A 13192-nucleotide genomic window follows, 5' to 3' on the forward strand; every position below is an offset into this window, starting at 1 on the left:
GATTTTTCAAATGTTTTTAAATATCAAATTTATCACTTACTCTCCAATGTTTTTTTAACTTTAAAGTTGAATTATTTTTTTATATAACAAAAAGGGGGAGAAGTATGGGTTTGAAAAATTCAATTTCTCAAAGAAAAAGGGGAGTTGAACATTTTTCAACAATTGACATCTTTTTCATTAAATATTGTATTAAGGGGGAGTTTTGCCAAAAACAAATTTTCAAATGTTTTGTTATATCAAAAAGGGGGAGATTGTTGAACTATATTTTGATATAACAATTTATGAAAAAATGTTTTTGGACTTGAATTGAATTTATTCAAAGTTTTCAAAAATAATTCAAACTCCATTTAACTTGGAATTGAGAACAAAATGTTTTTCTGGACAAGCAGTATCGATACTGTTCTTACAGTATCGATACCTCATGAACAGTACCGATACTGTTCTTACAGTATATATACCTCATGAACAGTAACGATACTGTTCATATGGTATTGATATCAAGGGTAAGGGAAGTACCGATACTCACTAGGTAGTATCGATACTACCAGTATTGCTCAAATTCTAGAATGCAAAAATGGTACCGATACCCAAAGGGGTATCAATACTACTTTACACATTAGTATCGATACCATAGGCATAGTATGGATACCGTCATACCCAACAACTAGTTAACGCCTAGTTTCATTTAAAAATATAATGGAAGTACCTATAGTTCCTATAGGAGTACCGATACCCTCTATTATGGGCAGTTTTGTTTTGCAGAGAAAAATATCCCCAACGGCTCTAAAAGACTCCCAACGGCTAGAAATGGCACAACTTCATTCCAACATACAAATACAAGTTCAAGACACTTGAAGAAGGGTTAGAACACCTATCCAAGCATTCAAACACAAGAGAAGAGTTTTTCATTCCTATTTTACTTTCTGTTGTAAATATTTTGTTCTTGTGAGCTAAATTTTGTAAACACCTTCCTTTTTAGAGGTTTTCTTTGTTTACATTTCTTTTCCTTGTAAAGGGCCTTTGAAAAGCTAGTGAGTCTTGTAAAGGTTATCTCTTTGTCCTTGAAAAAGAAAGAACAAATTAGTGAATTTGTTAGAAAATCCTTAGTGAGGAGCTAAGGTAGTGGAGGTAGCCTTAGTTGAGAAGTCGAACTACTATAAATTGCTGTGCCAAATTTTCTATCTTTTACTCTCCTTACTTCCTAAACAAATTTTTATCAATTTACCCTTATGCAATTTTCGGTTGATCAATTTGAGGCTCTTCGAAAATCCTAACATTCTTCATCATGTATAGATAAGAATGTGAAACATTTTGGATGATTAGACATCCATTTTTTCTTGGCTCAAAGTCATCGTACTAGTCATTGATTATATGGGGTTAAACTTTCCATCCATCCATCTGTTCGTATAATCTTAATACGGGGTATTGTATATTCAAATTATTGAGCTGTTCAATTTTTTTTAGATAAAATATTATATAAAATTATACTTTGTAAAACACGTTTGGTCAATCGTGTTTTTACCATACATGACAATGAAGAGTGCCATTCCAGTAGTTAATTGAAAATGTGCATTTTTAATATTTAATTTTAACATTTTTCTATGGTAATGTATGGGTAAATTGGTAAAATATTTTGGATGGATGTTAAAAAAAATTAGCTGATATAATTGGGAGAATCATTTTTTTAATTAGGGTGGAATGAATAATGCACGATGGGAAGACACATTTTTTAGATGCGGGATTAAACTTTTCATCCATCCATCCATCCATTTGTTCGTACAATCTTAATATGGGGTATTGTATATTCAAATTACTGAGTTGTTCAAATTTTTTTAGGTAAAATATTATATAAAATCATACTTTGTAAAACACGTTTGGTCAATCGTGTTTTTACCATACATGACATTGAAGAGTGCCATTCCAGTAGTTAATTGAAAATGTGCATTTTTAATATTTAATTTTTTGGATGGAGTGTTAAAAAAATTAGCTGATATAATTGGGAGAATCATTTTTTTTAATTAGGGTGGAATGAACGATGCACGATGGGAAGACGCCTGGAACATGACACGTCACATTTTTTTACCAGGAATACACATGGACTGAAATACATCTTCAACTTCATGAAAAAAATACATAGATAATGAAAACGTACGGTGTTCCCGGTGTCTCTTAAAGACACGTAATAATCTTGATATCTTCTTAACATTATAGCAAGTGCCCCTGTTTCAACAAATAATTTTATGTTGGCATTAAATGGGGAATTTTCTTCCACAAAATATTATTCAATCAATTTTGGTTGGGTAAATTATACTATAGTATGCATAATTGCATGCCCCCGTTAGTTGGCATTGATAAAACCATCGCTATCAAAGCATTAAAGCTTCCACCCAATTGAGAACCGATTTTGGTTAGCATACAGATAAGAGGAAAGATGCTTTCCATACCAATATAAATGTCTAACCTGTAAAACCAAACCTACCCCCAAGCACAATACTAGTGCGGCTCTTAAATCATGGGATACAACCTTTTAGAAGCATTGAACGTTCGGGTAGTCGGGTCCGGCGACAGGTACCTGGTCCTTGCCCACGGTTCCGGCACCGACCAATCGGTCTGGCAACGAATCCTCCCACTTTTCACTCCTTCGTTTCGTATAATTCTGTACGACCTCGTTTGCGCCGGGAGCGTCAACCCCGATTACTTCGATTTCAGTCGATACACCACTCTCGATCCCTATGTCGATGATTTACTTAATATTCTCAAAGCTCTCGGCGTTGACCGCTGCGCTTATGTTGGTCACTCCGTCTCCGCCATGATTGGCATCTTAGCTTCCATCCGCCGCCCTCAACTCTTCTCCAAACTCATCCTCATCGGCGCTTCTCCCAGGTAAAAAATTATACAAATAGAATGTCGAATTATACAATCAGAACTAGATAAGGAAATTAGTGGTTTCCAGGTTTCTTAATGACAAAGATTACCACGGAGGGTTCGAGCAAGGTGAGATTGAGAAGGTGTTTTCGGCAATGGAAACGAACTATGAAGCTTGGGTGAACGGGTTTGCGCCGCTAGCGGTGGGGGCAGATGTGCCGACAGCGGTTCGAGAGTTCAGCCGGACTCTTTTCAATATGAGACCGGACATATCATTGTTTGTATCCAGGACGGTATTCAACAGTGATCTGAGAGGGGTACTTGGGCTAGTGAGTGTACCATGTTGCGTGATCCAGACTGCCAGAGATGTGTCCGTTCCGGCTTCGGTGGCAGAGTATTTAAGGACCCATCTAGGGGGACGAACGACGGTGGAGATTTTGAGAACGGAAGGCCATTTGCCGCACTTGACGGCACCGGCGTTGCTGGCTCCGGTGCTCAGGCGAGCCCTTGCTCGGTGAGTTTCCTCTACTTATTTTATGTAGCGTTTATGTGAGTAGGGGGTGGGGACAAGAGGGATGTGGATACGCATGGAATAATTTCTGAAACGATAGGGTTCTTTGGATTCATTAGGATCATTTTGTCATACTCCCATTATCACGACGGTACTTTTGCAAAAGGATAAGAATACCCACGTGATTCTCACGTGATGACGCATTGTTTTTGACCTTTTTATTCTTCTAACCTTTGTTTCTTTTCTTATTTTGTTCTTTTTTTCTTGTAACGCTTGATTTTGCAAAAGTCTTTTCTTTTGATGTTTCCGATTTTATTTCTTTAAATAAATAAAATATTTAACTACAAGTTTAGATCTATAATTTATTTTAGGTTTAATGCAAAAATAAGTATTTAAAGTATACTCAAAGTTAACTTTAGATGTCAAAAAAACTTTTCGTTAAAAATAAGAATTTAACGTTACAAATGTTACCATTTTAGGTGTCTGGACCATAATCATTGTGAAAAGATTTCGTTAAGTGACATGTTCATGTTACTACCAATGTCAATGTCGTCATTGCCATCTTCTTATATGTCATTTTCCTTGTTATTGTTGCACTGTCGGGTCCCGTGGAATCACTCAAACGTTGCATTTTTTCCTCGTTGTCATCGGGTTTAAATTATGATTTGAGGTTCATCGATGGCTAGCTGTAGGGTGGAGGCTCGATTGGGATTAGGTTCGGTCGATGACAATGACGACAACTAAGGGTGGCTATCGGCATGGGTATATGGATCAAAATTAGGATTTTTAAAATTTTTGAGGATTTTTTAAGATTTGAGAAAATTTTAGATTTTTTATTAATTTTTTATATTTTAAATAAAAATTCTCAAAATTATCAGAACATGACACATGTCAATTAACATAATTGTTTTTAACAATGGTTACAATCTGGGCACCTAAAATGATAACGTTGAAAACGTTAGACACCTACTTTTAACGAGAAATTCTTTAGACATCTAAAGTTAACTTTGAATATAATATGGACACTTAATTTTACAACCTAGACACCTAAAATGATAACGTTGAAAACATTAAACTTACTTTTAACGAGAACTTGTTTAGACACCCAAAGTTAATTTTGAATATAATTTGAACACTTATTTTTTACATTAACACTTTATTTGATAACTTAAAAATTATCACAAACAAACTTTCTCTTTATACATGATATTTTTTTTGTTGTCCTCCCGATTGTTAATGCTTTGTCTTGACTAATTCGGACCGATCTGATACGCACACCTAGCTTTGGTGCATCTCCCAACGGAAATTTTCTGCATACACAAGTACTCAATCCCAAGATCTTCTTAAACAATAACAAGTTGCTTATTACTTGAACCAACACCGTTGATAACTTTTTCTTGATACACAAATTTCATGGTATAAGATTTTAAATAATTTTATTAACTGAATTAATTCAAGACATCAACGTACTCAATTATTTTAAATTAATATATTCAAGTTTTTTTGGTTTAACAAACTAATTGTCAAAATTTTATCTGTAATACTGAATTTTTCTTCGTTTATGTATAAAATGACAATGGTGATTATCTTGTCATTGTTCAACAGGGTTCAATGATTGGTGTGAGAGCTTCTTTCTTTTGAATGCACAACAAATAAGGGCACTTAGTGGTTTAGTAATGGAATTTGCTGTAATCTTAAATCTATATCATTGAGCTTGGAAATTGAAGGTATCGAACTTGAATGCAACTCTCAAGCAATTATATATACACATTCCCCAAATTACATTATACAGTTATTTTGAATAAACCCATATCTTCATCCAACTTTATACATTCAATAACTGCTCACCGGCTTCCATTATATATTTTTATTAATTTAACATTATTGTTGGGATTAAAAATTACTTAGTAAAATTTTAACATAAAAATATCAACCATTTAAATTTATTTCTTGGATTGGTATCATTTTATGCCACATAAGATAAATGTCCCTTTTGTAGGAACTGACTTTGAATGCATCATTTGCAAAACGTCTTCTAATGTAGTGGTAATATGTGCACAATTAGGTTAAAATAAAATAGAAAGGAAAATGGATAAAAATATTAAAGTTTATACGAATTTTATTTAAAATGAATAAATGCACATGATATATGTGTACATGCTCATTTTGTCCGGGGATTCCATTCGAGCTTCGATTGAGTTTATATATAATTATACATTATTATTAATTATATTTATGTGCTACATTATTATTATTATTAACAAGTATGAAATGTTAATTACCGTATTACTGTTAATTATATCATATATATATATATATATATGAATAACAAATATTAAATAAAATACTAATTAAATATTTTCCAGGTCCAAAAAATTAAATAGGCCCAAAGTAGTTACAAACGACCCAATTGAAACAGCCAAAACCCAAACCCCAAGCAGTCCAAAGGACAGTCTAGGCCCAAACCCGGATGCATCCCAAGTTGTTAGGGTTTAGAGGAAACCCTAGTTTTCCCCTTCTGCCCAGCCTTCGCTCGTCCTAGCCTGTCAGATCTGGACCCATCCAACTACCCAGATCTAGATCAACTAGGGTTTTTACCCTAATGTTACATCAGTCGCTGTTGTCAATGTACCATAGCTGTTGGATCCGATCACCGATCCAAAGGCCCAGCTTCACCCAAGGACATCAAACCGTTCGGATTCGTGCGTGCATCACACGTGCGCCTCTCCTGCTGCCCCACGCACCCGTGAGTCTGATACATGCACCCATGCCTCGACTGCCATGACTGACCCGAGTGTTTGAAGCAGCTGTTTGTCCCCCTCTGTTGTAATAGTGCAAGACAGTGACCTTGGTTGCCCTGATTGCCAAAAATTGCAATATTTCCTCTTTGTTCTCACATGCAAGACGAAAAAACAAAAAGGAAAATATCAGAGAAAATGATGATTTTCTCCCTTAGCAAATCATGCATGATATCAACGCAACAGAGGATAAGAGGATCATCCTCTTTATCATCGGGCTTGAAACAAATAGGAGGAGAGAAACATAAGGAAAGAGAAGAAAAAGAAGAAAAAAAAGAAAATGAGGGGAGGACTTCTTAAGAGCAAAAATGAAGAGAGTTTTTCGAAAAAACCAAAAAATAAAAAAAAAAAGAAAAAAGGAAAAAAGAGAATAAAAACAGAGAACAAAAAGAGAAAGGAGGGAGACTTACCACCCGAAGTCAAACTTTTCACCACCAGGGAAAGGAGGGGCCGATGAAACCCGAAATTAACCCTTTCATTTCTTTTAGATCTAGGATGATAGAGGTAGTTTTAGGAAAAGTGATGTTTGTTTTCGGGTTTAGGGAAGGTCCGGTGTCGTTTTGAGTGGGTTTTCTATATCTCCGACCGCCGTGTGTGGCGGTGGAGGCCTCCAGTGAGCAGTGGCTAGGGGCTGTCAGCCTCCCCGGCTAGGAGAGGAAGAGAGAGGGCAGAGAAAAATGTTCTTTCCCCTTTTAGAGAGAGAATGAAATTAAAGCAAATGATAATTTAGGCCAATAATGGCCATGGTTTCGAGGTTATATACCCACGTCATGAGATGTCATTTTGGGGAGGACATAGTGTGCATTTTAGCGTGTGGTAAACCCCTCCCCAGGTCCTTTTAACTTTGTAAACTTACGATTTGGTCACTGAAATGATTTTTTATTTGTTTTAATTTGCGTTTTAAGTTTTACCCATGTTCTTTTTAGTCCATTTCTATTGGTTTTTTTATTTTTATGCTTATTTTAATTTGAGTACCCTATTTTAATAATTTCCATTTTAGTTCTGAATATTGATGATGGTTTTATTACAATTCAAGTTCATATTTTGAATGACATTTTTGTTTATGGCAATGATTTTTGTTGGATTTATAGTTTAACCCTTAGAGTTTATATCTTTTCACTCCGGTTATCCATTCACATATTCGATTAATTTCCTATTATTTGCATTTAAGTTTCCTGTATTTATGGTATTTTGTTGAAGTCCTCGTTGGGTTCTCTTTATTGTAAAGGTATATTGTATTGAGATAACATGTTGTACGAGGAATTTATGGAAACACACCTTAACTAACAAGGAGTTCGTTTTTGAGAATTGTTCATACAAGATAATACCCTTTTTTTTCTAATAGGATCATAATTTAAATGTATATTCAAATTTGAAAATTTTAATATTTAGATGATGTATAATTGTATAGGTACCGATTTTGGGCGTTGTGCTGGTGTTCATCCTTCCCCACGCTTAATCGACTCCCGAACCCTTTTTTCAAAACGAGTTTCTGGTTAAACGCAGATCACTTTTTATCTTTTAAAATTATTTTTCTTAAAATTATTTTAAAAGATATTTTTAGGTATTTGGCCTACCTAATCCAAAGGTCGATGAATACTCCAAATTTATTTATTTCTTTTAAAACCCAATGTTTTATAAAATTAAGTTGGATCGCTCCTCGCCATAACCCCAAAAAGCTTAAGGACGGTTCTGACAACTTGGCGACTTCGCTGGGAACATTAGAGAGTGAGGTCGTAATCGATTATACATAATCTTTTTAGTTGAAAATGGTAAATTTGAATGATATTTAAATTTTGATCCTCATATTTTGTGTGCATCGCATCATACATATTTTATTTATTAGTTGTATGTCATCCTTTTAGTTGAAAATGGTAAATTTAAATGATATTTAAATTTTGATCCTTATGTTTTATTTGCACCACATCATACAACTTTTATTTATTAGTTGTACTAATGTGTGATTTACGTGTTTCAGATTTCTGACATTTTTAGTCTGATTGTTTTTGGATCGAGGCAAATGATTGTGAGTTTTCCCCCACTCGTTCTATAACCCTAAATATTTAGAGTATTTTAACTGTGCTCTTTCCCGTTAAGTAGGGGTGAACGATATGCTTACGTGAGAAAAAAAAATTTCTCCGCATGGGCTTTAGCAAGTAACCTTTGGGGTACATATGCCTTGTGTTTACGACTGAAACATTGAGTTTCCTCACATGGACATGGGGAAATGCATCCTCTCGAATTGAACTCGACCCGTTTAAGCCTATAATGGGTGAGGATCGAGGGTCTGGCAGGCCCAATGGGGCACCAACGAAGGACAATTCGAGGACCCTTTTAGTAGTACCGAAACTCTGCTCGTTTTATACTGAAATTTTATCTATGGTTCTTCAAAAGTCACAAATGGGAAACTCACTCTAACATTTCCTAGAAATTATTTATTTATTTATTTATTTTGCAAAAAAAAACATGAGAATTATAAGAGTATGAGATTAGGTTTTATACGAAGACTGTGAACTAGAAAAAATATGGTTAGGGTTTATTTGCCAAATAAAAGCATGAGGGTAAATATCATGTCTGGGTAGGATTCACTATATCATGTTGGGTGGATTACATGTGGGTAAGATTTATGATATATTTTCTTGTTACTCGATTATTCATTGTATATACTGGCACAGTTCTATCTTTGTTTTTGTTTTTACCTTGTTACATTGCATGATCATATCATTAAGAAAGGTGTTGGTTCACGAAGTGGTCATCAGAGTAGAAGGCAGTCATAAAATGGGCAAGAGTTTTCATAATAAGGAAATAAAGAATGCAGAAGTGACGTCATGGTTAGAGAAAACTCAGAGAAAGAAGGGGTTAGTTTTATTGAAGACTACATATCAGTGCTACCAGAGGTCACTCCAATCAGTCTTAAGCAAAATGATCTGCAAGGGCTACATGAAATATGGGAGAGCTGAAAACCTGATACGAAGAATGCATTCTGGAAAAAGTATAGTGACATATCTCTCTTGTTATACGTGAAGGTAAATGAGCCATTAACCAATGCTCTGATCCAGTTTTGGAATCCAACATATACTTATTTCACTTTCAACAAAGAGGGCATGAATCCCACTCTGGAATATGGAGGTGTACTCTTCCAACATATACAGTTTGTCCCAGCCACTTCTGGCCTAAGTAAGTATGAATTTATGTACCGTGGAGATCACTACAAGAAAATAACTCGTCTAATGTCAGATGCTTGGAAGTTAACCTTTTGAACTAATGTGGTACCAACTGATGTCATCTTGATACTAGACTATGTGGTTTGGAGATATGTGTCATATGAGTTGAAAATAATGAGGAGTGAGTGTGAAGTAGAAATTGCCAAAAAGAAAAAGAGTGTGAATATCTTAGATGAGAAAATTTCATGTTGAACCTCGATGTTGGGTTCTATAACAAAACATTTGAGCTTATGCAATAGAGGAAAGACGAGGATGAGGTTAATTTCACGGACGTGAGAAAGATTATCGAAAGATTAATCGCGCCTGGAAAATTATTGTTCTACGAAAAACTTAAGAACAATGGAAGTTGGAACTCAAGGTTGAAAAAGACTGTCGAATTAAGGATGTCAGAGCTGAAAGAGAATGTAGGGTTAGAGAGCTTGAGGCAGAGAAGAAGAAGAGAGATCAAGAGCTCGAAGTAGAGAAGAAGTCATAGACTCGTGCACTGAGTGGTGAAAGAAAAGAAGACAAAGAATTGAGACAAAAGCATACCTTGAGAAAGAAGAGAGAAGAGGAGCTCACTTTTGAAGTGCAAGGGTTGTAAGCTAAGATTAAGGAGCTCAAAGCTGAAAATCAAAGAAGATTAAGTGAGCTAGAAGAAGAAAAGTGAAGAGTCGAAAAGTTAGAAGTTGAGAAAAGTAATATGTTCGAAGGGTTCAAAATGGAGATGAATAACACACTAAGTGAGCTCAAAATTAGAAGACAAAGATTAGATGAAGTCAAAGCTGAAAAAGAGGTGAAGAAGTGAGGAGTTGAAGTTGGAAAGGCAGTATCAAGATTGTGTGATCAAAGGCAAGTAGGATGAGGTCTTTCTTTGGATACAATGATGTGGGGCAAAGAATAAGCGAATACAGGTCCTCACTCATGAGAAACAAGAGATGGAAGTAAGGCACGAGGAAGAGTTAACTCAAATTCAAGCTAAGAATGAGGAGTTTAGTGCTTACATTTTGCAGTTTAAAAATTCCTTATTTTTGGAAAATGCTTAGTGTGAGCCGACAGATTTAAGGGTCAGCCTCGAAGAGAATGCCACATTGTGAAGAAAGGTTCGTGACTTAGAGGATGCTCTGTAAAGTTGTCAAGTATAGATCACTGGTCTTGAGTGCACTATCCGAAGCACAGACAGCAATGACAGAACGCAAATGATTATTATGAGGATTAGAAAATAAATATGAATTGTGTGATAATTAAAACCACGAATAAGTTGAGTGATATTTCAAGGAAGCTAGGGGAGATGGATATCCAAGCGATGCTACAAGGTGTTCTAAGACTTATCACTTTTTATGAATCAATGCCTTTGTACATGCATTTGCACTTTATTTACCTTTCAAGTTTTGTTTTCTGCTTTTTATTTGTATTTTTACAGTTATTTATGTTTAGCATTTTATTCCCGTACAATTTATATTCATCATCAAAACATCGAAATTGATAATAAAAGGTACACTACAGAATACTGGAAACTTCTAAGCATCCGTACAATACTCAAAAAAAGGTAATGGATGAGAGAGTCGCTTAAATTGAGAGAACCTAACTTGAAATACAGGAGAGCTTCAGGAAAGATTAAGAGGAGATGCATGAACAAGTGCTGAAATCCTAGAATAATATGATGGAGAAGCTTGCAAGCATGTTACAAGGGAGAAATACAGATCATGAAGAGATTCCAGCTGTTGGCGCTACTGCCAAAGAACCTCTGTATCCCCAGGTTTCACACCACATGTGGATCGTGAAAAGGCTTCAACTATTGGTGTTAATACTAAAAAACCCCTATACCCTCCAGGATTTACACTGCCTCTTATTAGAGCACAATAAAGAGAAAATGTTCAGCTGGGAAGAGTGCACATAAACTTACCTAACACCTCCGTAAACCAACAACAAGCTGAAGATGTCCCAGATTTTGATGAGGAGGGTATAAAAGATCTGAACAAAAAATTGAAATAAAAATAAAACCAATTGGAATAAGAAATTAGGGCTATGAAAGAGGGCACTAACATGTATGGTATTTATGCTAAAGAGTTGAGTCTAGTTCCTGATTTGGTGTTACCTCCCAAGTTCAAAGTTCCATATTTTGAAAAATTCGATGGCACGATATGCCCTTATGCTCACATCACTATGTTCTACAAAAAACTGACTGGCTATGTAGGGGATGACCTATTGTTGATTCATTGCTTCCAAGAGAGCTGGAAGGTTCCACCATTTGATGGTATAACCAGTTGAGCAGGGCTTACATTAGGTTATGGAAGGATTTGGGTAAAGATTTTCTAGAACAATATAAGAACGTGAAGTATGTGAGGCCTAATTGAATCTTGCTGCAAAACATGGAGAAAAGGTCTAATGAGAGATTTAGACAATATGCTCAAAGGTAGAGGGATGTGGCCTTACAAGTTCATCCGCCGCTGGAGGTATAGGAAACCAACATGCTTTTTATCAACACTTTGAGAGCTTATTTTATTGTCCACCTCATAGGGAATTCATTAAGAAGTTTTTCTGACATAGTTAATGCACGAGAGATGATCAAAATGACAGTTAAAAATGGGAGACTCAATGGATGCGAGTCTTAAAAAAAGCCACCAATGAGAAAGAAGGACAATTAGGTCAACAATGTGAGGAAATATGACTCCAACAACATTATTGTGTCTCTACTTCAAGACGCAAGTTCATCCACACAAGGTCATTCCAAGAAGGGGCAAAGGAGCCAAGGCAAGAAAGAGAGAAACCTCAATTCGACCTGATCCCTATGCCTTACAAAGAATTATTCCATGTCCTGTATGATAGACATGTGGCGTATTCTTTCCATGTATCACATCTATAACCCCTATATCCCAAATAGTAAAACGCTAATGTCCAATACGAGTATCACACAAGGATCCCTAGATATTCAATAGAGAAATGCACTGCCTTTAAAAAGATTATCCAGAGATTGAGGCAAAAGAATGTCATAAACTTTGGTGATAGTGAGCAATCGAACGTGGCTCAGAACCCACTGCCAAGCCATACAGGTTTAGGAGTCAATGCCATTGTTGAGGAAAAGGGGAAGAATATTATGAAAAGTGTTAGTGAGGTGAAATCCCCAATGTGTTGGGTATGTGGTCAAATGATCAAGACGAGCCTATTGGTCCCTAACCTAGCAACACAACATATTAAGAATAAGGATGTATGCCAATCTCACAACTACGATGGACACACACTACAATATTGTCTTTAATTCCAAGCTGATAACTCCTTAAAAAGGCTACTTTTAAGGCCTTTTTCACTTAAGTTATTATAAAGCTCATTTTGGTCATTTATGATCATGTAGTTGTATTTAGTTGAATTAGTGGTGGTGGTGCTATTTTATCTTGTAAAGGTATTGTATGTGGGAAAGGTGTGGTTGTTTATAAAAGGACTACTGGCAAGGCACGTGTCTGATGATTATAACAGCCTACTGGGAACCACTTCCACATGGGAGGATAAGACTCACTTCCAAGGAGTGATTCTAGGGGTATGATGGGTAATTAGAGTGTTAAAGCCCATTAATACACTTGGATATTTTATTATTATTATATACACCTCATATGAGAGAATGAGAGAGTGAGAGAGGACGCATTGACCATTTTCAAGGATATTTTATTCACCTTCTCCACCATATCCTTCATTCCATTCTCTAGTGGTGTTCCTCTATTAACGAGCTCCAAGGAGTGTCTAGCTAGGTGTCCGAGAGGAGCTAGCAAGCTAAGGCGAGTCGTGGTGGTTGAGGAGAGCTCTGGCTGCGCGTGTCGAAG

General features: G+C 35.8%; 1 protein-coding gene across 2 annotated transcripts; it reads left to right on the plus strand.

The window, feature by feature from the left end:
* Positions 1–2479: 2479 nt before the first annotated feature.
* Positions 2480–5118, plus strand: LOC120138264 (strigolactone esterase D14-like). Of its 2 annotated transcripts, XM_039153785.1 has the most exons (3): positions 2480–2883; positions 2954–3379; positions 4982–5118. In XM_039153785.1, the coding sequence occupies exons 1-3, from the start codon at positions 2513–2515 to the stop codon at positions 4989–4991; spliced, it is 807 nt and encodes a 268-aa protein (XP_039009716.1). In that variant the 5' UTR covers positions 2480–2512; the 3' UTR covers positions 4992–5118. The 2 variants fall into 2 exon arrangements, with proteins under 2 accessions (XP_039009716.1, XP_039009717.1); XM_039153786.1 differs by lacking the exon at positions 4982–5118 and having other exon boundaries at positions 2482–2883; positions 2954–3616.
* The last annotated feature ends 8074 nt before the right edge of the window (positions 5119–13192 follow it).

This window comes from Hibiscus syriacus, unplaced genomic scaffold, assembly GCF_006381635.1.
Source record: "Hibiscus syriacus cultivar Baekdansim isolate YM2019G1 unplaced genomic scaffold, ASM638163v2 tig00110683_pilon, whole genome shotgun sequence".
Taxonomy (NCBI): Eukaryota; Viridiplantae; Streptophyta; class Magnoliopsida; order Malvales; family Malvaceae; genus Hibiscus; species Hibiscus syriacus.